Consider the following 24,546-nt stretch of genomic DNA (forward strand, 5'->3'; position numbering starts at 1 on the left):
CAATTGAAGTAAATAAGGCACTGTTTAGAACCCTATTAGCATTTATTAAAGATATTTGTATTTGAACCATCTTTATATAAGAAAATTTGTTTATGAAATGTAGTCCTAATTTAAGTGCATTCAAGATTTTTAGTGAGTGTAGGATCAGTGAATGCATTGCCATATGGTTCCACTGAACTTTACCATAAGTCAGTATTTCTGTAAATGCTTTAGAAACTGAAAGGCTAATAAACATTTGAACTATGATTAATGCAAAATTATAGTCCAGTGAGAAACCTGATTTATGGATAAGGTAGGTACCATCCACTTAAGTCTCAATTAATAAAAATGTAAGTATAGCTGAACTTAGAAGATTTTGAAAATGTTAAGTCATGTCCAGTTAACACTCTCTGAGGACAAGTGAGAAATATGCTTCCTTTGATTCCCAAGGGTTTTTAGGAAAAAAAAGTAGTTTCTGAAACTGCTAGCCTTTTCTCTGTAAAAAGTCTTTTCCCCATGTAAACTAAATGACAAAATAAAACGATGCCTCTGTTCAAGAGTTTTATTACTGTTGGAGCAAGTCCAGAGGGACGTGAAGTTGATAAGAGCACTGAAGCACCTCCCCAGCAAAAACAGGCTGAGAAAGTTGTGGCTGTTCAGCCTGGAGAAGAGAAGGTTAGGTGGAGACCTCATAGCAACCTTCCAGAATCTGAAGGGGGCCTTCAGGGAAGCTGGAGAGGGACTCTGCATCAGGAACTGGAGTGATAGGACAAGGAATAATGGGTACAAATTGAAAGAGGGGAAATTCAGGTTAGATATTAGGTAGGAATTTTTTACTATGAGGGTGGTTAGACATGGAACAGGCTGCCCAGGGAGGTTGTGAAGTTTTTGGTATTGCACACTATTGTCACATGTCATGAACTAGTGAACTAATGCTATTAATACATCTGTATTTATTTTGAATCTGAAAAATGAAATTCAGGCTGTAATTTATTACTGATTGAGGTCTTTTTAAAAGCAATGTTCTAGGACAGTCTGCCTTGTGTTTTCTGGCTGTATTGTATAAAATGTGTGTACAAACAGGAGGACAACTTGCAATAGTTTGTGAAGTTTTATGAGATGGAGACAGAGAACTAGACCAAGTCAGTTTGTTTCTTATGACATATTTTTATGCTTGTATTCTAAATGATTCTCTATATCGACGAATGATGGCCTGCGACAGTAAATGTAATGAAAAATGTACTAAACTTAGTTCCTGGTTAAAGCTTACTGAATTGAATTTGACAATGGTATTTTCCTGATCTCTTCAGTTCAGAGTTCCACTTTCTTCAATTAATCCTAGATTTTGTTCTCATGCTCTTTATTTCCCAGAATAGAAACAGAGTTCAGTGACTCTTTGGTTCTGATTTCTTTCATGTCTCAGGGTCCTTGGCCAGAAAGAGCTCTGTGGGAATCAGCTGCATCTGTTAAATGAAAGCAGATCAATCTCCCTTGCTTTATCTTCAGTAAAACTTTGTGTCCTTGGGGGACATCAGGCAAAGCATTACCAGCCAGTCAAGGGAGGGGATTGTCCCGGTTTTCTCTGCACTGATGCAGCCTCACCTTGAATATTATGTGCAGCTTTGGCACTACAATATAAGAAAGATATTCAGCCTTTAGAGAGTGTCCAAAGAAGGGCGATGAGGATGGTGAAGGGCCTTGAAGGGAAGCCATATGAGGAGCAGCTGAGGGCACTTGGTCTGTGTAGCCTGGAGGAGACTGAAGGGAGATCCCATTGCAGATACAACTTCCTTGTGATGGGAAGAGGAGGGGCAGGCACTGATATTTTCTCTGGGGTGACCAGTGACGGGACCCAAGGGAATGGCCTGAAGTTGTGTCAGTGGAGGTTGGACATTAGAAAAGTGGAGGCTGGACATTAGAAAAAGGTTTTTCACCCAAAGGGTGGTTGGGTGCTGGAAGAGGCTCCCCAGGGAAGTGGTCACAGCAGCAAGCCCAACAGGGTTCAATAAAGTGTTTGGACAGTACTCTCAGGAACATGGTGTGACTCCCGGGGATGGTCCTGTGTTGCACTCGATGATGCTTATGGGTCCCTTCCAATTCGGCGTATTCTGCGATTCTGTGATTTTGTGGAGTAACACTTTAAAATAATGATGATGTTCCGCGCACACTGTGTCTCACCTAAAAAATCCAATGCGCAGGCTGGAAGGTGGAAAGACCTTCCCCGGTTCTTCGTTCGTGAAGAGACTGGCCATCACTTTAAAATAAAATATGTGAGAGTACTTTTCCCTGTCTGTTAAAATAGCCTAGTTGACACTTGTTTTAGTATTGTCATCTTGAAAATGAGAATTTTTTTTTTTAATAAAGCACAAGCAGTGCACTAAATTTAATAAAAATGTCTGAGTTTTTTTTGCTGTGCTGTTGTGACGTGTCAGGTAACAAAGGAGGTTGCAAAAAGTCAGAAGTAACGGTCCTTAACATTTTCCTCATAGGTGAATCGATTACATTCACAGCAAAACTTCTGTACTGACTGAAATTATTGCGAGTGGATTTGTCAGACTTTTATTTCAGTCGCACAGAGTGCTCTTCACTGATTTCAGTACTCCTGCAAAAGGCTGAAGTGCATGTTGCACCGTAAGCTTTCAGCATTCTTGGTGAATTCATGCAGGAACTGCAACTAAGCCTAATCTTTTACCAACACCGCCACAAATAGGTGGGAGCAGTTTCCTTTGCTTCTGTGTAGTACTAAAGACTACAGATTAGTTAGTTAACTGAAGGAAATGGCTTCCAGCATGTTAGGTGTTTCCAGGTAGCATTTGTGCTGTGCAGAGAGCACATTTTCCTCAACTTTTTTTCTCATAGGTGCTTTGGTTGCCGTAGTTGCTGTCTGTCTGCACAAAGGGAGAGAACTGAGGATGGAGAAGGCTTGAGCAATACTTGAGCCATGTGGGCTTACCTCTGGACATTCAGTTCTCTGCCAATATAAGGAACTTTGATCCTGTAGGGCAAGCATCGTGAGGTGGAGATGGGCAATGAATATATATTGCAGTGAAAAATTATACTGCAATGAAAAATTCTGGTTGCCGTGGTCTAAACTGGGGTCTGCAACAGTTTCCAGTGGCCACTGATATCTAATTGCATAATCTGGCTTTTTTTTTTATCTTTGCTTGCAAAAAATAAATTTTTGGACTTAACATAGAAAAAAAAGTAATAGCATTTGTCAGCACTAATTTGAGGAAGTGCAATAGTCTGCAATTAGGTTTTTGTATATAAAGTAGGCTCTTTCAAAAGATAATTTATAATTTACCTGGTCTTTTTTTTCCCACTGACTGAAAGGAAAGCCCAAAGTACCTACACTAACACCCAGCCTATAGGTATCTCACAGTCACCAATTGCTCTAACTCATTATTATGTATTTGTTGTCAGTGGACAGGTAGGGACTACAAAAGTTATATAGACAATGGGATGCAAACTTTTTCTTTAGCATTTATGGCATTGACTCGTTTATGTATAAATGAGTTTCTTCTATAATCATCTTAATTCAGAAGTTTGTCTTGAGTTATCGATTACAGAACTGATGTTTACTGAACCTTATTACAAGCATTTGTTTTGCCTTCTTTTCTGTAGTTTTAATGCTAAACATTCCATCTCCATCAAACAGGAATAAAAAAATTACAAAATCAGATTAATCCTTCTGATAAATGATGAAAATATTAATAGAATTGTGGTGAAACACTGTCAGCTTGCTCACCAGGTTGTGATAGCTTTGTCAAAGGAGTTTCAGTGTCGTTACAGACTGAAAATGGAAGACTGAAATTCTGAAATTAATGTGTTCCATGACTTTAGAAATATGTATACTCATAGTGTATAAATGAGTTGAGGATCAGGAAGTTGTGTTCTTTTCAAAGATCGGGTAGTAAAACAGAATATGTGGCTCCCATCATCAAGCAATAGCATGCTCTGATGTGCTTGTGATGCCTTGTGCTGAAAGCTCAGTCTCAGGATATGCAAGTCACAAACAAGAGTGAGAACTTTGACCTTGAGGGCAGGGGCATAACCGGTGGAGTCAGTGGCAAGAATGAGAAAATTCAGATTTTTTTTTGGCTAAACAGAGTGGAGGGGAAAAAAGAAAATGAGAAAACTACTTACCTGTGGTAGTAAAAAGCTCACAGAGTAAACACAAAAAAGACCATCTGTCATAAGGTTTGAGTTTCTCTACCCAATGTCTTGGAATTAGAATGAAATTGTTTTCCTTATGACAAATTATTTTGCATACATATATTAGAAAACTGGAGTTTTGTACAGTGCGTAATGGTGTTGGAAACCTAGATGTGTAGTGCAGGTCCCATGCTATTCTGTGTTGGCAAAGGGTACGTTATTTTAAATTGTTTTAAAATGTAACTTAAAAAATTACTGGAATATTTTGGTGCTAGCAGCTGTGATTCTTAGTTGTAAATATTATTTCATAGAAAACAGTATTTATACCCATCATGTGAATAAGACAGTCTACAAAATTTGATTCTTCTGTCTCATTTTTTTCCTGTGTTTTTTGTTGTTTTGCTAAGCATATATGTCCATCGTAACGGACATCTGTTCCCAGCCTCCTGGGATTGTGTTGCTAGTAGAAATGCTCTGAAGCTGTTTCCAGTCACAGGAAATTAAAAAAATTAAAATTGATTATCATGAGAAAAACAAATACGAGGTTGCCTGCAGCATGATGCTGTTACTGCCTGTGGGCCAGGGAAGGTTAGAGATCGTGGCACTACAATATACGCACCTGTTTCTATGGTTACTTGTGCCTGGTTTTATTGGAGTGTTTATTACAGGGAAGTAATGACTCATATTACGCAGTGGGGCTTTTTGCACCATTTTTGCATTAAAGCATTAGAAAATTTAAATTGCTTGGTGAATGTACGTAAGCAGTATTTCTACAATATAAATGGTATTTTTTTAACTGGTCAATCGGTCATGGAAGTTTTTAGTAAGAAATTATTTTGGGGCATGGATTGAAGTGTGTGTCCATATAATACGTAGTAATTTATCATTATGATCAACATTTACCTAAAAGTTGCTAAGAAAAAATACACTGCACAATGACTTTCATAATATAGTTGGAAATTACTCTTTCAATATGCACACCAATTAGATGAACAAAACTTTTACTTTTTGGCAATGCTATTTTTTTCCTCTGTAATAGCACTTTCAAGGGTTACTTCCTTGTTGTTCTTCATGACAACAGCTATTTCTGAGGGACATTTTTAATGTTTCTCTTCATGTCAGAGTAAAATGACACAAAGGGAAAGCAGTGAAAGCAACATATTGGATAACATTTTATGTATTCAGAGAGCAAGAGAGGGAACTTCATCCCTAATGTATCTTTATGTGTTGAAACTTGCATTTTCAAGGAATTCTGCCATAATTAAAAAATTCTATTTTATTTTATGCCCATGTTTTCTTCTTTCTTAATTTGAGAGAATGAAACAAGACATGAAGATGAACAAATCTTAATGACATCCAAATCCCCATTGAAGGGAATAAGAGCATTTCTATGCAGCTGTGTTTTCATGAAAATGATGAAATTTGTGTGGGATTTTTAAAGGAGTAAGTTGAATGTAAAATTTGATTTCAGAGTATTGTGTTCTCCACCAATAATATAAATATGTCTTTCTTACAGCTATACTAGGATTTTTGTTTCAATAAGCTTTTCCTGGTCTCTGTAGTATTAAATGTATTGTTCAGCTTTTAATAATGCTAATTACCAAATAATACTATCTTTTTTTCTGGAAAGTGCATCCTTCTTATGTATTCCATCTCACAGTGTTGTGGCTTTTTTCTGTTGAATAAGAGCTTCAAATGCCAATCATAAATCTGAGTTGTTGTCATGTTAGATGAGACTGTTTGCCTCCCTGTTTGGTCTCCAGGCAATATTTGATTCTTCAAAGTGAAAGCTTTCACCTTGAATCATTTGACTCCCAATCCAGCCATTGCATCCACCATAAACACTGGAGCTGAGGGAGGGCAGAATACAACTGGATGAAGTACAGCAATGTTTAACCCACATCACCTCTGCGAGGCTGTGTCGTACTTCTAAGCATGAGCAGATGTCTGTGCATGTGGAACTAAATGTGGAACTAGAATCAACCCCAAGGAACTGGCATTTTGAGGAGATTGGCTTCAATGCCCACAACCAGAGAACAGTCTGGGTTGGAAGGGACCTGAGGAGATGGTCTGAACCAACCTCTTACTCACAGCATGGTTTTAGCTTCATTAGTCAGGGTGTTATGAAGCTGAGTCTTAAATATTTCCAACAAGGGATATGCTAGCACTTCTTTGGGCAACATGTTTGAATGCTTAATTGTTTTCCTACTGGAGATTTTTTTTTTTCTATGCACTTCCTGAAAACAGTAGTTGCTGTTCCAGTTAGGGGAATCCTAATAATCTTCCTCCTGATCAACCATTTTTAGATTTGCTGAACCCTTAAGACATCCAGGAGAGCTGGTAAGGAGGTACTTGGGGCACTGAACACAGATGGCTAATGAGCAGATGGAGAGAGAAATGAAATTCAGACTTTCAGTGTAGTAACCCATAAAATCTCTGCAGTGCATGTTAGCACCCAGCTGCAGAAGTAAGGTGGTGTATCAAGAAAGCAGCAATGCAATACACCAGCAAAGTTCCCTTCCCGACAAGCTGAGTTAGCCATACCTAGTGCTGGATGTTAACATCTGTCCTCTATTGACCATATATGAAGGATGTGCCTGGAGTCTCCGAATAGTGGGCAGTCTGAATTGTTTGTCACTCAGCTAAACTGAGATGCTCTATAATGTTTGGGTGACACAGGTGGTGTGTTGTGGCATTCCTTTTCATGGTTTTGTAGAAATGGTTGTTCCCTTTGATAGTTTTGTCCTTGATGAAGGGAGTTGTGTAATGTTTCATGTTTGTTCCTGATTTTGGTTTTTTGTGGTTCTTTTTTTTTTGGTTGTTTTTTTTTGTTTTGTTTTGTTTTTTTTTTGGGGGGGGGGATTTTTTTGTGTTTGTTGGTTTGTTGTTTTCTTTTTTTTAATTTAACAATTTTGGTTTTAAACACTGTTTTTTAACTCCCACCAATTTGCTTTCCCCATTATTTTACAGCAAACGCTGTTATAGGGTTTTGAGAAAGTAAAATGTTTCTTGTTTATCTGTCTGAAAGTCCTAATGCGCATTTCATGGCCAGAATAGCTTCTTCTTTATAATCTTTTTGGTGGTGTGTTTTGTTTTTGCTGTTGGTGGTGATGTGTATTGTTTGGTTGGTTGGTTTTTGTTTTAGTTTTTGTTTGGATTTTTGGGATTTTGTTTATTTGTTTGTTTTCTGTTAGAAACAGTAGATGAAATGGTAAATACTATAGTTTAAAATCCTCCCATTAGAGCATGAAACGTCAAATACTAAGTTTGGTGAAGTTAATTACATGAGTTAGACAAAAATCTAGTGTGCCTTAAAAACAAGTGTGAAACTGTTCTTTAATGAATGGAATAGCCTTACATCTTCATTGGTAATTCTTAAAATAATCTGAAAATCTTGATAAATTCAGTTAAAAACCTATCTTTTTTTAATAATTGCAAAGGATGAAGTAGTGGTTCTATAGTGATTATGGTGATTATAGGGGGTTTTTATGATGATAGATTGAAATGGTGTGTGTTTTGTGTCTGTAACAGGCTTTCTAACCCAAAGGACCAGGAAGAGCTGTCTTTCATTTTATTATTTATAAATAGAATAATTTCATTTTTTTGGCTGTAATATCAAATGATTTTTTCAATGTTTTCCTAATGTAGAATACATTAGCCTCAATATTTTATTCTATGTGATATTAAATGATGATAAACTATTCAGGATGTGATGCGTTACTTGGAAGCATCTGATGGTAGAACAGTTCAGTACAATGCATGAGTAGTCACAAATGGAACTTACTTAACTCAGTGATGATAAAGTGATATTACATCCACTGTAGCCACTCGGAATTAAGCTTTACACAGCACTTCTAATTCCATTGGCTGTTTCAAATCAATTACTGTTATGTGAATACATTTTAAGTAAGTTCCTTCTTTATGAATGAAGACACTTTGTGATAAAGAAGACATACCGAAAATGAAAAATTGTGTCATCCTTCCCACACATATTGTTTCTTTCTTCTCCCTAATACAGACTTTTTAAGAAAATATATGTTGGTTTATTTTGAAGTGATACTATCACTGTTGTACAGGGCCAATCTGGTGGCGAACATCGATTTTAAAATATGCCAGTCTTTCTTTGGTTATTATAGTGATCTTAGCTAAGCAATCCACAGTTTCCTTTGTTTCCTGCTAGGGTTTGACACATGAGGGCATTTGTGAAATAGTTTTATTTTGGGGGATGTAAGAGGAGAATTAGAACAGAATTCAGAGGCAGCTTTTCTTCTTGATTAGGCTGTATGTATTCATCCTCTTTTCTGTGTGAGGAAAATATTAAAAGTGTTTGTTGGGTCAGGGGCTGGACTGGATTGCCCACATCATCCTGCTACTAACCTGTAAACTGCAAATTTTTAAGGAAACTGGGAAAGTTTGAAATTGAGCCAGAAACATAAGATATGTATACATATGATGTGACTAGGTAGATGATACATACCTTCTGTGTATGTAGGAGTGAAGGATTCGGAGAAGAAGTTGTAGTCAGGGATGAAGGAAAAACAGAAGTTCCTGAATGCAAACAGGGAAGCAGGGGAGACTGTTCACTTGCAGGGATTTGCTGTTCATCCCAAGGTATTCCTGAAATGTTAAGAGATAAGCAGAGCAGAAATGATCTAAAATTAGGCAAAAACCTGGTGTGAGATAAGGAGAACATAGGGAGAAGGGAGGAAATTTATTTGTTGATCTTTTTTTGATTAGGTAAATACTAAGTTCTTATTCTGAACTCCTGGTATTCTCCCTTACTTATTGCAACATTGCCACAGAATATTACGTTCTTAGAGAACACAGAATATTTAAATTACAACTCATTATGTCAAGTTTGCCTGTTCTTTTGGGATGTCAAATTTCAGATTGATTCAGATTAGCATCTCTAAGAAAAAGGCAGACTTTCAATCGTGCTGTTTACCAAGACATCCATTTTCATGGTTGTGTACTAGCTAACAGTGATGCTGACCTGTTGTAAACAAATGCTGAGGAAAAAGATTAGGAAGGGTGTTACAAAATAGTGAGTAGACCTGTAATTAACAAAGAACAGATTGATTCATCTAACCGCTAAGGACTATTGCTGCTTTGGATTTCAGGTTGTTTTAAAGTGTCTTAAAATGCTTTGTTTTTAACATCTGCTAGTTAGTCCACTGAGTTTGATCACTGTTCCTTAGGTTGTCTGAGAGAGGCATTAAGAACGTGCAAACGTTTAGTGTGCAAAAGCCTTCCAAAGGCTGTCCCATGTCCTTATTCATGACCACTAAGTGGAGTGGCATCCAGTGCTCTGTCAGGAGGAAATGATTTTGTTGTCTGGATAGACTATAAGTTATGTTCCTGGAGAAGGTTTCAGGACTTGCACATTAAGAATCCAGTATCCACTGTAGGCATTAGGAAGTCAGCAACTTTAATGACTTTAAGAGGTTGTGATTAGTCTCTGCACAAGGCTTTTAGTCTACAGTACTATTTCTTCATCTTCTGGAATAGTGCATTCACAAAAAAAATACTAAATGAAACTTCATCAGTAATTCTCCAATTTCAGCAGACATGATAAAAAACGGGTGTGCAGTTAACACATTGCAATACTTCAGATATTCTAGGTAAGATGTCACCAGAGGTGTTTAAATGTCATTTATCTGTATTCCTTTCCAAGTCTAAGAACAAGCTGCCATTGGCCGTGAGTGTGGTATTTCAGCCCTTTTTTTTTTTTTTCAAACATGAATGAAACTCACTGTTAATTGCTATTAGTATATAGCCTCTGTTTAGCCAGAATTAGATTTTTCATAGAAGTAGCACAAATATTCTGATTTTTCCATTAAGCAGAATGGGGTTCTGCCTTAAAAATGCTCCCGAAAACTAACATCTAATAAGGCAATACACAGTAAAATGCATCAAAGATTCCCTACCACATCCATCATCATCATCCTCATCATCATCTTGGCTAGGCTTCGCAAATGAAGATTTGACATCCACTGTCAGACAAATAACATTAAAAGGACTTAGCCCAGACCTCCCTACATGCAAAATAGAAAGGGCCAGGGGTCCCCCCCACAAAACAAGTAGTTTCTGCAGGTGTAATTCAGGTACCCAAAGTTTGTGTGAGTGATCCACTGAAAGCTTCCCTTACTGGGAGGATGTAGTGGTGGAAACTGGCCTGGTGTGACAGTGGGAGAAGGGAGGTAGTGCAGCAGCTTAACAGGTGAGAAGAATGGAAAGGGTCATGACATCTTCTTCTGTAAGGAGAAAACAGCAAAGCTGTTTCAATTATACCTCAGCTATTGTGGAAAGAAAAAGCAGTTTCTAAAAAAAGATTTGGCTTTCAGTGAGAACTTGGTGGGTTATTCAGAAGAGTGTGAATATAAGAACTCCTTCACAAGTTCATGCTCAGATCTGTATGACACAACTCAGGGAAGACTTTTTGCTTTAGACAAAGGGTGCTTAAGAGAGGAAATGTAAGTTTCAAAGAATTCTTCAGCAAGAGAAAGACCAATCAGCATTTTTGTTCAGATCCACAATCGAAAGACTCAAGTTGCATGTTGATACAAATCTCACTGGAGATTTGTTCACTAACAGAGAATGGCAAAGGAGAGAGGAGTAAGAGATTTAGGGTGTGGGTAGCTGCTTTATGCAGAGAAATAACATGAATCTGCTTCACAGTTACTGAACATAACCACTAAACATCTGAGTTCTCTCAGCCCTGAGCGAACAGTTACTGATTAGCTCAGAGTTTGCTCGGGGAACTAAGTCGACTTTCTCTAGGAAGGTAAAAATGTTGCAAAATTTCCTGTTCTGTTGCTTCCCAAATTTGCAGTCTTCCTCCTCTTAAGTCTTGAATTGAGAACTTTAACCTCCTTATGTGTTAGAAAATCCTAATTTGAAAGTAGTGTTGAAGCTCTCTGTCCCTTATTTCTGACTTGAAAATCACTTGCTTTATTTTCCTGATATCCTGTGTTCACTTCTGCCCTGAAGAATTTTTGCAACTGAAATAAATTTAAAAAAAACCAAGCCAAACATAGTTTGTCTCTTTACACAATATATCATGCTGTCACCTACTGCAAGGAATGATAAATAATTTTTAGGATAGTGTATGCCATTGAAAATATTAGATTAAAACAAAACGTCTTGTCTGTGCTTACAGAATCAATGAAAATGCTGAGACATTTAAAAACAAATACTGAAATAACTATCCCTGAGATAAGGAAAAATGTATATAAAGCCAGGAATCACATAAAAAGCCAAAGTCCAATAATGTCTTCAAGATTCTTGAGACACGACAAGAATTTTTTCCCCAGTTATACCTGTGAAAAGTGGATTGTACTTTGTACCCGTAAGATCTCTGAACAGAAAAGGAACCAGGGAGTGTATAAGGCAGGGAAGGCTGTATTGAATCTGTTGTGAGAAACCTCATTTGGAAGGGGTGATTTTGTGCCCTGAGATGCACTGTCATTGTCTCTGCATATGATTTTGCATGAAAGTGTGATATCTACTTTCCTTAGGTCTATTTTTACCTAGTCTCCCTTTAAACAAGCTGCATCTATCTGTATGCATTTGGTCTCCAACTTCCTCTGTGCTCCATGGGGTACACAAAACTCACACTCAACTGTGATCAAAACCCCCTAATAAATGTAGGTGGTTTTTGATTCAGCTTTTGAAGTATCAGGTGTTAGCATCCCAGCCAGGAAGTGTTGTTATAGCTTGCAGTGGAGGACCTGTGTTGCATGTCAGGAATGGTGTGAAACACGAGGATATTGAAGCATGCAAACTGGAACAGAGATTGAGAATCGTACAGTATAGAGGAAATTGGATGCTGAATTCTCCATGCTGCCTTTTAGGAGTGATCTTTGGATTGGACTGTCACCAAAACCGTGTTCAGATGGTGTTTCAGTGGTTACTGTTAAGTGTTTTTGAGATAGCAAGACTTCTCTAGGGCATGAAAAATGATTGAAAACTTATGAAAAAATGAATGTAAAATGATACCGATTTAATTGAAGCTGTTGAACAGTACTGAAATAAGGGAAAAGCACAATACTAGATTGCTACCATTTTACACTTATCTTCCTGTGTGAGAATTTTGTAATGGGCAATACAATGGAAAAATAAGATCAGTGTTAATTTTTTGTGTGTTTTTTGTTTACATCAAAGTCTAAATAGCAGACTGTTTTGTAAGTTCTCTTTGACATAAACTAAGGAGAAGTACTACACAAGAGTAAGCTGACATTTATTCACCCAGAAGATATGTATATATGTTTCCAGCACATTCTAATCCAGGTACTAGACTTGAAGTCTTTCAAAAGTAGCATTCTAAAAGGCCACAGGGAAGACTTCTTCTTCCAAAAACTCTTGTTTATGATATTTGTAAATCCTAACAGTAAAGGAACAATTAACCTCTTAGCTTTTCTTTCATGTAGGGTGATAGCTCCTATGTAAAGGATCGTTGGTGTGTGTTTGATGGATTCATGGTCTTTTGTCTTTGGGTGTCGCTGGTTTTACAGGTAATCATTTCACTTCTTTTTTTCAATTAATGTTTCCTTAATTGTGAAAAATACATGGCACAACCAAATAATTGTGAGTTGTGGAAGTACAGTTGTACTTGTCTCAAATTGGCTTTAAAAAAACGTGCTGAATTCAATAGCTCCGTAATTGCACATTGCAGCATATCTGCATTAGTAGTAGAATTTATCTTGATTAATTTTTCTTATTTAATCTGAAGCTTGTTACCATAAACTCTCTGCATGGTCAAAAGGAGAAGGAATGATCTTCAGAGAACCATTTATCCCTTACTCCATATGACAGTTGTGCTCATTTCCTTCCACTCAGTCTACTAGGATGCCATGGTGACTAGCTTAGGCACCTAAGGGGAGAATGATTCTGATGGTAAATGTTTCCCGTGCTGTAAGTGTATTGATATGGTGAGTGGAGTGGTTTCATATAAGATTGATTGCTCACAACTAACAAAACATTTTCCAAAATTCAAGTTAAAGCACAATGAGAAAAAAAAAAAAACAAACAACAAACCCCACATTTGGAAATAGTTTGATAAATTTTTGTAAAGAAGGAATCCTGGACATGTTGTGAAAAAGTACGGTGTTAAGGTATAGGTCAAATTGTGTCCTGCATATCAATCAATCCTTAACCTTAGGCAGTTTTTTGGGTAAGAAAAGGTTGAAGACTGACATTTGACCTGCAATAGCCTAAGGATTATAAAAGTTCTGTAGTGATTGCTGTTAGGCATGTATACGCTCTGACAAATGTTTTTTACATAGGTCAGACTTTGGTACATCTTGTACACAGGCAGAATGAAGGTCGATCATTACAGACAAGCACTGTAGATTACCCAGTTTACGCATGTCCAGCTTCCCCCTCCATTTTCTTAGTACTTTGAGTAAACATTAAATAAAGTAGTTACTCTAAGGGAGTGATAGACAAGGATTAAAACATGACATTTTCACCCAATCAGGGTGAACACTCTTTATGGAGTGCATAACTTATCAATGTATTGAGGAAATGGTTCCCCATTCTGTGTCTTGGCTGAAATTTGTGTCATAATTGGAGTCCAGGAGGAAAAGATACAGTTATGTCATGCACTTGGAATTAAGTGGAGAATTTATAAGCATGTTGCAATTCATAAGGCAATCTGGGTATATGTATTTTTATATCATAGTAAAAACCTTAGTGCTATGCAACATTAACAGATACTGATTTTCATATTTGGAAATATGAATCACTTCTAACAAAGTTGTGGGAAACTTACAGGGTAGGACTAGCACAGAAATAGGCAACTAACACAGGCTTGCAGAATCTTCTTGAGTTGTTTGAGACTGAGGCATTATGAGCATGGGCAGAGTATATTTTTGGAGGCTCATTAGGATAACTTAGCAATAGATTAAAGTATTTAGAAAGACTTTTCTTTTAAAAAAAGTAGTTAAAATGAGCCATAAAATAAACCAAGAGAAGACTGAAAATTAAAATAAAAACCATATGTAGTATTCATACTTTTGAAAGTTCTATAAATGAACACAGGCATAAGACAGAGTCATCAAGACAAAGTACTGATTCTTTTCTTTGTAGGTGTTTGAAATTGCTGAAATAGTTGACCAAATGTCACCTTGGGGCATGTTACGGATTCCACGACCACTCATTATGATTCGAGCATTCCGGATATATTTCCGTTTTGAGCTGCCAAGAACTAGGATAACAAATATTTTGAAGTAAGTAAGGCTGTTGTGCTTCAGGTAATAGCGAATATTTCAGTTTTGGCTTAGAAGACTGACTAGTAGTGGCCAGTCTTCACGAAAAAAGAACCGGGGAAGGTCTTTACACCGTCCAGCCTGCGCATTGGATTTTTTACGTGAGACACAGTGTGCGCGGAACTGAGCCCACCCTTTAATCCTGAGGTTCATCTGCCGGGGCCAAGCGAGCTTGGACGGTGGCAGCGAGGTCCTCAGGATGTAGATGGATTGCCTTACAGGGCTAACGAGCTCCATCTGCCCGGGGAGTGGCCCTGACCGGGAATTGAACCCGGGCCTCGGCGGAGACAGCGCCGTGTCCTTAACCACTAGACCACCAGGGGCTCACAGAAGACTGACTATGCAGTAAATCAATGACCCTTCATGCTTAATGGGCATTTTCCTCCTGAGTTTTAGTTCTGGCCAAAAAATTCTTGCTGTTTTCCATTTTTAAGGAATAATCAAGTTGTAGAGAAAATGATCGAAACTTTCAAATATTTAAACACATTTTAAAGCACTTTGCTAATAACTGTAGCCAGCAATTTGCAACCAATGGCAGTAAATTCTGTTCCATTAATATCACCATTTAATAATCAAGTTGAATACCCTTAGTAGGGTAATATTTGTAAATAAAAGTACATGAACACATACCCTAACCATTACAGTTACAAGTGTACATGTACTGGTGTGTATACAGAGATGCCTGTTTGCAAGCAAACACGCATAATTGTGATTGGTAGAGCATGTCCTGGCAAAAAGTGTAACGGTAATGTGAAGGAGGTTTTTTTTTTGTCTTTATTTGGTATAACCTTTATTCATCACCATATCTTGTCTGTATAAGTCATTAAATACTATTTTACAAAAGCTAGACTTTATGCATTTTATTTGGGCATTTTTGTTCCATTCTTTACAGCTTACAGATGGTTTAATTACCCTAACTTAGGGGTTTAGAAAAAGTAATTTTCCCCTTTTCTTTTTGCGCAGAGCAAAAGTACAGTTTTAAGGACAATTTTTCTGCAGGACGAAATACTACTTTCTTTGTATGAGCATATTTTCTATTCTAGAGATTTTCAGAGAAGGCTTCACATTGCCTGTGCATTCAGAGTTGTGTTTATCTTCTTTACCCAGGCGTTCTGGAGAGCAAATCTGGAGTGTTTCCATTTTTCTTCTGTTCTTTCTTCTGCTGTATGGGATCTTGGGAGTGCAAATGTTTGGAACTTTTACGTACCATTGTGTGACCGACGACACTCAACCAGGGTGAGTTAGCCTGTGCAGGGCCTGTTCTTTCCTTGCATATGTAGAATTGTAGTAGCGTCAGTGGATGTAAAACGGGCTTACTAGATTAAAAGCAATCCACCACAATACATTAAGGTAAATTCGGGAAACAAAAATGTTAGGAATGATGAAAAATACAAATTTTAACTGTGACAGAGATGTTACAAGTTGTGTCATTTGGCTGCAGTCTGAGTTAGAGAGTGAGTGACTGTATATGGGGTGGGATGGGGAGGTGATAGCAGGAAAGCAAAGGGTACTTTAAGAGGAGCATTGCCACTTGTGGTTGCTTTGGGTCACTAATGATTCATCAGCTTTTGCATTCTTCTATCTTTTCCTGGAATGTCTTGATATAGGGCCAGACCTAAAGTATGGGCCAGGACCACCCCTGGAATCATAGAATCACAGAATATTTTGGGTTGGGAGGGACCTTTATGGGTCATCTAGTCCAGCCCGCCTCCAACGAGCAGGGACATCTTCAACTAGATCAGGTTGCTCAGAGCTCTGTCCATCCTAACCTTGAATGTTTCAGGGGATGGGCCATCTACAACCTCTCTGGGCAACCTGTTCCAGTTTCTCAGGCCCTTTCTGGATTAAGAGTTCGCTGGGACCTGATGCTCCAATTTAAAGACCCTTTTTGTCCAGCTTCTGCAAAATATTTACGATATATATTTTACACTGGTAATTGAGCATACATCACATTTTGATTCAACATATACTTAAACACCTTGAAATACAATATAGCCTCTTGTCACTGAGATGGCTCATAAAATCACAGATAATATGCTCACATGTCCTGTTGAATTGAGGACTTGACTGTGTCCTTGAGCACCATTACATTGTGAAGGTCCATTACATCTATTTCCTTGTTTTGTCTCTGTTTCTTTGTATAGTAAAATGTTAGCTCTGGAGTTGTGGTCTTTGTTTTAGTCATAATGGGACCCTTTTATTCCTGTATTAAATTTGTCAGAACATAAAATAAAGTAAACATGGTAAGAAAGCAAAACACTCAGCTACTGAGCTGAATAAAATGTCTCATGATCACAAACCTCTGTGTCAAAGCTTTTTCTAAACTAAGGCCTAGAAACTATCAAATATAAAATGAGGGCATTAAGAACAGCAGATGCAAAAAAGATTGAGAAATTATTTGAGGATAGGCTAGACATTTTATGGTACTTTGTTAAATGAAAAAAAAAATAATTTGGGATATTTTCTTACTTATTTAATCAATAATACAGTAAAAGGTGGAGCTGATCTTCACCTAGACTGCACATTTATTCTTTTATTCTAACTCCTTTTATAAGAGAAAATCTTTATAGAACAGACTTTTTTTTTTTTTTCCATTTCCCACAGACATGAGAAAAAATTCTTTGTGAAAAATTTGTTTGTGGTAATAAGAAGATCTGTAATTCTGCAATTTATAGAATGTTGTTTGGAAAAACAAGAAATGGCATAGACAACACGAGAAAGATTGGGCATCATGTAATTGCTTGTGTTACTGAATTCAGCTTTTCTTTGAAATCAGCAGAAAAAGATGAAATGGGACGTAATAATGTTTGCAATATGTCAATTTAAGTTTATAACTTTAAGGTTATCCAGAAAGTTATGGATGCTTTTTCTGCATGTGTTGGGTTCTGAAAATGGCATTATTAAATAAAAAAATGGCTCTCTGAATATGTCATTATTAAATAAAAAAAAAAAGTATTCAGAAACCCTCTAAATTTTAGGTTGTTGAAAGGCTGAACTACAGGAAAAGGTTAAAAGCTGCAAATATCCAGTGTAAAAAGTAATATTGAAAATCTACCTAAATGGGGTTAATGTTTGAAAATTCAGGTGTGCAGAATTAAGGGAATTTTAGACTTGAGGTTGACCATGTACCCCAAACTCCTTTTCCTTTCAGTTTTATCAAGTTTATATCTTTTTAGCTGTTTTAAAATTAGAAATCTAATTTAAGTTACTTTTTAGGTACCTGGGATAGGCACCTTCAGCAAGTAGTTAATCACTTTTGTCATCTCCAAAACAGACTTATAACTTGAAATGGCTCCCATGATTGTGTATGAGGACTACAGTTATATTGGACACCACTTTTTTTCCCTGGAAATGTTCCCCCATTTATTCTGATGAAGGGTGCTCACACAAAGAACAATATACTTTTTTGTCTTTGTTGCCTGACATTTGGATTTTTACCTTAGTCTTGACCTACTGCTCATTCCTACTCTGAAAACACTGATTTCCTCTTCTTGCCTGTAATATTCATCCTACACCCCCTGCAAACACTTACCCCTATCTCTTCTGTGTTTAATTTTTGAGGAATGCAGTGCAGAAGGTCAGAGTGGAGTTAGCATGTGACATCTTCATGTACGTCAGGGCTGACCTTTCCAGAGCTAGTTTATTAGCTGGGATGTAAGAGAGCACAAAAGCATGAAAATTGCCTAGCCAGGTTTTACTTTTGTCTTTGAGGTTCAGTTTCTCAACTTTATAATTAGGATTAAACATTCCTCTTAGAGGTTGATTCAGTCAGTCTGTCTCTCTGTCTGTCTGCCTCAGGTGGCTCCATTCCAGGCAATGGAGAGTAGCCAAAGTTGGCTGTACTTGTCCTTAAATAACTTCAGAGTCTTTAATGATCCACAGCTGTAAATTTGGAGCAAACCAGATCCCGGGTTCCCAAGTCAAGATCAGAAAATGAAAACCATTCAATTAGCAGCCACCTGTGAGAAGTTTAATTTTAGGTGATTTGCCTGGTATTATGCAGCATTCTATGTCAAGCAGCAAGGGTAAAATCTTATTTTTGCAGTCAAGGCTTCATCTATTTCTGACGTTTTAGAAATCACCCTTTTTAAGTCTACTGACTTATGAATTATTACTATGAAGGAGGCAATGTCTTTTGAAAACGGCATCTTAAAATCGTGCTGTTCTTTTCTATTTGAAAGGACATGGCATCCTCATCAGACAAGCATTGCCTCTTTGACTGCTGCAAGTTCTTTTATCTTTCCATCCCTCTCGATGCCCACACTACCTGACCTCCTGTCTCTCCACCTCCTCAGTCATTTTCTGATGTTAACTCTGACAAACAGAAATACTGAAGTGAGCTAACTGCAGTCTGAGTTTTCCTTCTGTCTGAGAAACCAACAGAATCTGACTTCCTTCCAAAGCCTGAAAAGTTTGTTGTTGTTGTTTGATGATAAGTCCTCTTTTCCTCCATTCTTACAATAGTCTTCCCTATAGGGAACAATTGTCTTCTTCCTAGACAGTTTTATCACTCATTATTCCCTCATGATTATGACTTATCTCTTTTCAGCTATGCAGTAATATCTTTTCTCTGATGATTTCTCCAGGCAATATATCTTTTTTCTGTCAATAAGTGATATATTACATGAATTTCCTTTAAACAGATCTTCTTTAGTTGCTTGAAAGACACACTATATGGTTGGAATGTAATCTATATATAATCCAATTATCTTGAGAAATCCATACATTATAAGCAGTTCGATAGGTGGTTTTTTTGTTATATCTGAGATTGAATTCAAAGAGTCAAACAAAATAAAGTGAAAATAGCTGTGTTCCCAAAGCTAGTATAATTTAGTCTTGGTCACCTCCAGTATATAAAATGTACTTCCACAAGGACAGGAAGGAGAGAATCTTTCCAAATCATTCCTGTGGTTATTAGAATATTTTATATATCCTTACATGCTAGCTACTGAGTGTTTTCTTTATTTTTATTGCCAAGACATTTGATTACAAAAATATGCTTCCAAGCCACATGATTAGTTTATATTTATTATATATTATATAAAATATTTATTTTATATTAAATATAGTTTATACTTATATTATCTCAGTCTGCACTGGAGGTAAGGGAAAGAAAGCCTCATCAAAAGAGAAAGGCTAATATGGCTAACAGCCTTAAATTTTGGCACTTACCTATTTCTTTTCCCAAAGTTGTTCTTTACATCTTTTTTTTTTTCCTAACATTTTCGATGGTGTATAGGCTGAATATTTCTGTACGCCTGTTTGCCTTGTCACCATGGCAGTCAATTTAAAATCCTTCTTTTTTAAGGTATCTTGTTTAAAGTAGGAGATGCCCAGGAAAACAGATAAGAAAAATAATTACTGCATAATAGAAAGAGCTAAGAGATTCTTGGTGATCTTTCCATCTGTCTACAGATAGGCCCTGAAAATGTCAGAAAATAGCTTCAAAGACTGGAGCTGAAAGCTCACCACAATATCTAATAGAGAAAATAAATACGATTAAAAAGAACAAAAGGAATTTGAAATACTGTCTCACACCAGCCATGGGAAAGTAAGAATGAGTAATCAGGTTTCTGAGAAAGGGAAGGAATCAAAGACCAAGCTTGAAAAAGCAACATAACAGGACTTCATTAGCTGAGTACATTAATTTATTGATTTTATTTAAAACAACCTGCACCACTTTAATATTGTCTTTGGGATTTATTCACAATCTCTCTTACTGGTAATATGTTTCTAGTATAAACTCCTCAGGAAGAAGAGAGATGGGAAAAAATCTTATTTTTTCAGGCCTGATGTTGTTTAAACCCCAACCAAAAACAATTACAATAAAGCACCAGTCAAAAAGGAAAGTAGTTCAGTTTAAATGGGATTCAGTCAAAAGGGTGGAAAGAATGTTGAGGTGGTGGCTCACATTGGTAGCTTGTATTGGGAAGAGGTCTTCAGGAATAGGGCTCTCGAAACTTTCAGAGGGCATGTGATTTCTGAGTAGTAATCCTGTTTTTGATTAGAATTTTTCTACAGATAGCTATCCAAAGTAATTACACTGTTGATTCATTTAGCACAGACTTTACAGTGTTTTTGTTTATCCAAATCCATTTGAAACAAAAAGGGTGATCTTTTAACAACAGTCCAGGATAGAGTGATGAGAAGCCAATTACCTCAGCTCCTGATGGCTCAGTAACGACATGTACTTGTTTGTATTAAGATTTGGAGCCATTTGTGTTCACACAATTCTCTGTCCCAGCACAGAAATTAAATTTATTGAACTTCCGCTCAGCCTGTCAACCTTTGTGGGATTTTTTTGAGAATAGATCCTTTTGAGTAATCTGCAGTGGATTTGATAGATTATTGTGAAGTTGGCTCACTATATATACAAGAATTTGAAGAACATAACTGCTTAATCTTCTCTTTGCCGTAAGGAAAGTTTTATGTTTAGCCACTAGATTTTTACCTTATAATTGCTGTACAGAATTACTGATGAGTACTGAGCTTTCCACGGGAAACATGCCAGGGTACCAGAAGTCAAAATATCCTCTAGTATATCATAAAATTGAGGGAAAGACAAAAATCACTAGAAAAACAGAATTCAAAGAGTGATCTCCACTGAATCTACCAAATGGGTGATTTGGTACTCTTTGCTTTCTTAAATATGAAGGAAGAGGGAAAACTACTATTCTTTATAGTGCAAGAGGAAGTCAGACAACTAATGAAGAGGGCTGTCTATAGGAAAGATTTTGCTCATATTTTTGTGATTAACTTTGTTACTTTGAATGGTAATAAATGAGTGATTTGAATTTAATTTCCTCTAATGGCAGTAACTAGTGATCAAACCAATAACTTGTGAAAACTGTTAATTAGCTGCAATTGTCCTGTTTTCATTTGGAAAATGACAGCACTGGCTTTACATAACAGAAGTGATCTGCCATGAGTAGAGTGCCATCTTATTTTGATGTTAGCAGACCTGTATTAGAAACCTAAATGCCTTGAATTTCCTCTCTGGCTATCAGAGAGAGAAAGGTTCTTCAGGAGTGTGGCTGAAGCCACCAACCTCTGAACTCTGGAGATGTATTTCTCTCTCTCTCTGTCTTCACTACTTAAAATGAGGTGGAATAAGTCAGGACGTCTGACCTGCAGTCTTTTATTGTGCAGTTCCTTCTAGAGATTCAACTAAGAGGAGCTGGATCTTTGAATTTTTGCATCCTGAAGGGTGAGATAGGGATTCATTTGAATCTTTTCCGAGATAGTGTGGAGAGTAGCAATAGATGGAACATCAGAGGCACATTATACTCTAACTTAGGTCATAAATGAAAAAATGCTACAGTCCAAATCAAATCAAACCTTATTCAGTATTACTGCCTCATGGGTCCGCTGGGTAAACCAAAGAGAAGAAAGGTTGAACTAAGGCGTAGCTCCAACTCTGCGGAATGGGCATACAACTAAGAAACACCTACTTTTCTTCTTGCTTATATTCTCTCAATGAGCAAATGAAAATCCCCATTTTTGGACCAGTCCTAAGGCAATTTCAAATCAGACTTGAAAAGCTAATCATGATGAGTTCTGGTCTGAGAGAAAAAAAAAAAACAAAAACATTTTCCATTCATGTTCAGGTTGATTCTGACTTCCTGGTTACAGCACAGACTTTTGGTATAAAAGCACCCAAAATGAATTGCTGAAAGTTACAAGTAAAATCTTGTACTATTCACCCCATTATCCTGAGGCTTCAACCAGTGTCTTAAAATTCATCATTTTAATTAATCTTGCTCATCCACAGAAAAGGTAAAACTCTTCAGTCTGCCCTTTAGTATTATTAGTATCTTATTTTTCTTCTGAAAGTCCTCTTCTTTTAATCTAACTCACAGATGCATTTGACGACTAAATTGGGTTCACAGAAGCTTTAATTACTTTATTTTTATTGCTTTCATGCACTGCATGGGATAGCAATACTTTCATTGAAATCTGTCAGTGTGAAACCAAACCTTCCTACAAAATTTTTCCCAGGCAATTATAAATGCAGGGAGATAACTATAGGTGCACCTATCCTGTAGTCATTTCTTTATGATACCAGAGAGACATACATATCTACGTGGATGCACACACAGACGTACAACTCCAGATGAAGTTTTAAAGAACAGCCTGAAATTTAGCAGTGTGCATAACTGAAAAGATGGACAGATACACAAGCGTACGTGTACTCATTCCACTTTTTGTAAACATGCTCAGCACATATAACTCAAGGATTTAAAAATTAATCTGGGCACCCTCATTCCTTTATAGTAGAATATGTTAATTCATACCCAGTTGTATGCTTTAAGTATGTTAGATTTATGATACTGCCATCCAAAAAGCCATTATAATATATAGGATTATCATAAGAGAGTATTTTATAAATATTTTTAGAAATCAAAATTAATTCATTGGCTCAAGCAGATTCAGATCCCCAGCTACTGGTAGCTGATGAATTTCACATTATGGTTTGCATTAGAAAAACCCTTAAATCCCAAGAGGCCAGCAGCGTGAGGGCATATTATTAAAAGTATTGCTGCCTAAATCACTACAATGCAATGCATTCATTTTAAGTGCTTCATTTAAGCCTAGATTATTTTTTTATTTAACCTCCTTTTGAAAACAAAAAAAAAAATGTTATGTGCACTGAGTATGATTTAGGCTAAAAAGGAAGAATCTCTGCTGATAGTACCTTTACAGAGACAGGCTGTTTTTAGACCACTGTCACTATGGGCTAAGTGTTTTCTGTCTCAAGACAATAAATAAGCATAAACTAGTACACTAGAAAATATTAGATATCTAGAAGTGGATAGAATATCACCAGATGTTTTCAATATAAAATGATTTAAATTGTTTTATTCCTCCATAGGCCGTATTCAACATCAATTAAATCCTGAGATACTTATTCAGCACATAACTAATTTTAAGCATCTCAAAAGTTCAATTAGGCAATGTGCTTAAACATCTTGCTCAATAGGGTGCCTTGATAGAATTATGAACAAGAAATAATTCATCCCATTAGACCAACTAAATATTTCTATGCAGAGTATTCTGTGTGTATGGAGTGCAGCATCAACTCAGCAGACAAGCTCAGACATCAGTTCTTCAAAGGGATGCAAAGGATCCAGAAGGAGGTAATTGACTCCACATCATCCTTCAATAACAAGACTGTTGCAAAAGACATAGGACTGTTACTCTGACATGTTTTTAACTGTCTGAAGAACATTATCACTACATACATATGTACACCACAACCTGAGTTGATGTGTCTTGGCAGTAAAGTGGCTGTTTTCCACAGCATCTGTTGCAAAACTGGTCTTTCAACCACCATGTGCCCCTGTGAGCATAAGCTTTTAGTACCTTCTAATTATTCTAAGAATTAAGGCAATTCTTCAAAGAGAGGTTTTGAAAACTTAAGAGACAAATTACCCAACATAGCTTCTAGCTTCCTGTTTTTTCTGTTAGCCTGATTTCTCTGCTGAAAATAAAAGAGGAGGAAAAAAAAAAAAAGGGGGATCTTTTTTTTTTTTTTTTATTCTGGTATTCTGTTAATTTTCTAAGATATCACCAGAAATCAAAATTACCAAGCTACTCATGTAGTTTCCAGATCCAGAAAATAAAATAAAAAACTAAGAAGGATATTTATTGATAAGATAATAAAAAGTCATTCCAATTGGCTCATTAGGTAAAGAAGTCAACAAGTAAAAATGACTTAGCTGGAGCTGAAGGATTTTCTGTATTAGTTGAAGAGAACCCTATGTCTGTCTCTGTACTAAAACCAGGCGCTGAACAGCTGCTGACTGAAGAGCTACTGCATTGGTAAAAATACCATAGCAGACATAAAAAATGGCTGGTAGATTAGGAAGCAAGTAAGTAGCAACTGTACAGCTGTGAAACGGAGCAAGCAATGCATGAACTAGGATCTCAGAGGAACTGGCACTGTGTTCTGTGCTATCCATTTTCATTGGTGACCTGGGGGACCCTGTGAACCCTGCTTCATCAAAGTCACACCGAGCATATGGTGAAGGATAACAAAAACCTTTGAGAACAGAGAAAGATTATGCAGTTCTGAAGACTTTAAAGATTACTCTCAATAACTGTGATTTAATGTCAAGTAACGAATTCAGAAAGTGATAGAACC

General features: G+C 36.8%; 1 protein-coding gene across 1 annotated transcript in view; it reads left to right on the forward strand.

The window, feature by feature from the left end:
- The window catches only part of LOC114069473 (sodium leak channel non-selective protein-like), a gene marked incomplete at its 3' end in the record, with an annotated part of 131,543 nt that overhangs the window by 7,005 nt on the left and 99,992 nt on the right, over positions 1–24,546 (forward strand). Inside the window, exons 3-5 of the mRNA XM_027906283.1 lie at positions 12,564–12,647; positions 14,224–14,363; positions 15,510–15,638. Of these exons, the coding sequence (XP_027762084.1) occupies positions 12,564–12,647; positions 14,224–14,363; positions 15,510–15,638 (353 nt within the window). The remainder of the gene's footprint in view (positions 1–12,563; positions 12,648–14,223; positions 14,364–15,509; positions 15,639–24,546) is intronic.

The sequence above is a fragment of the Empidonax traillii genome, unplaced genomic scaffold, assembly GCF_003031625.1.
Source record: "Empidonax traillii isolate 1590-97213 ecotype Southwest subspecies unplaced genomic scaffold, ASM303162v1 scaffold1269:size140229, whole genome shotgun sequence".
NCBI classification, from domain to species: domain Eukaryota; kingdom Metazoa; phylum Chordata; class Aves; order Passeriformes; family Tyrannidae; genus Empidonax; species Empidonax traillii.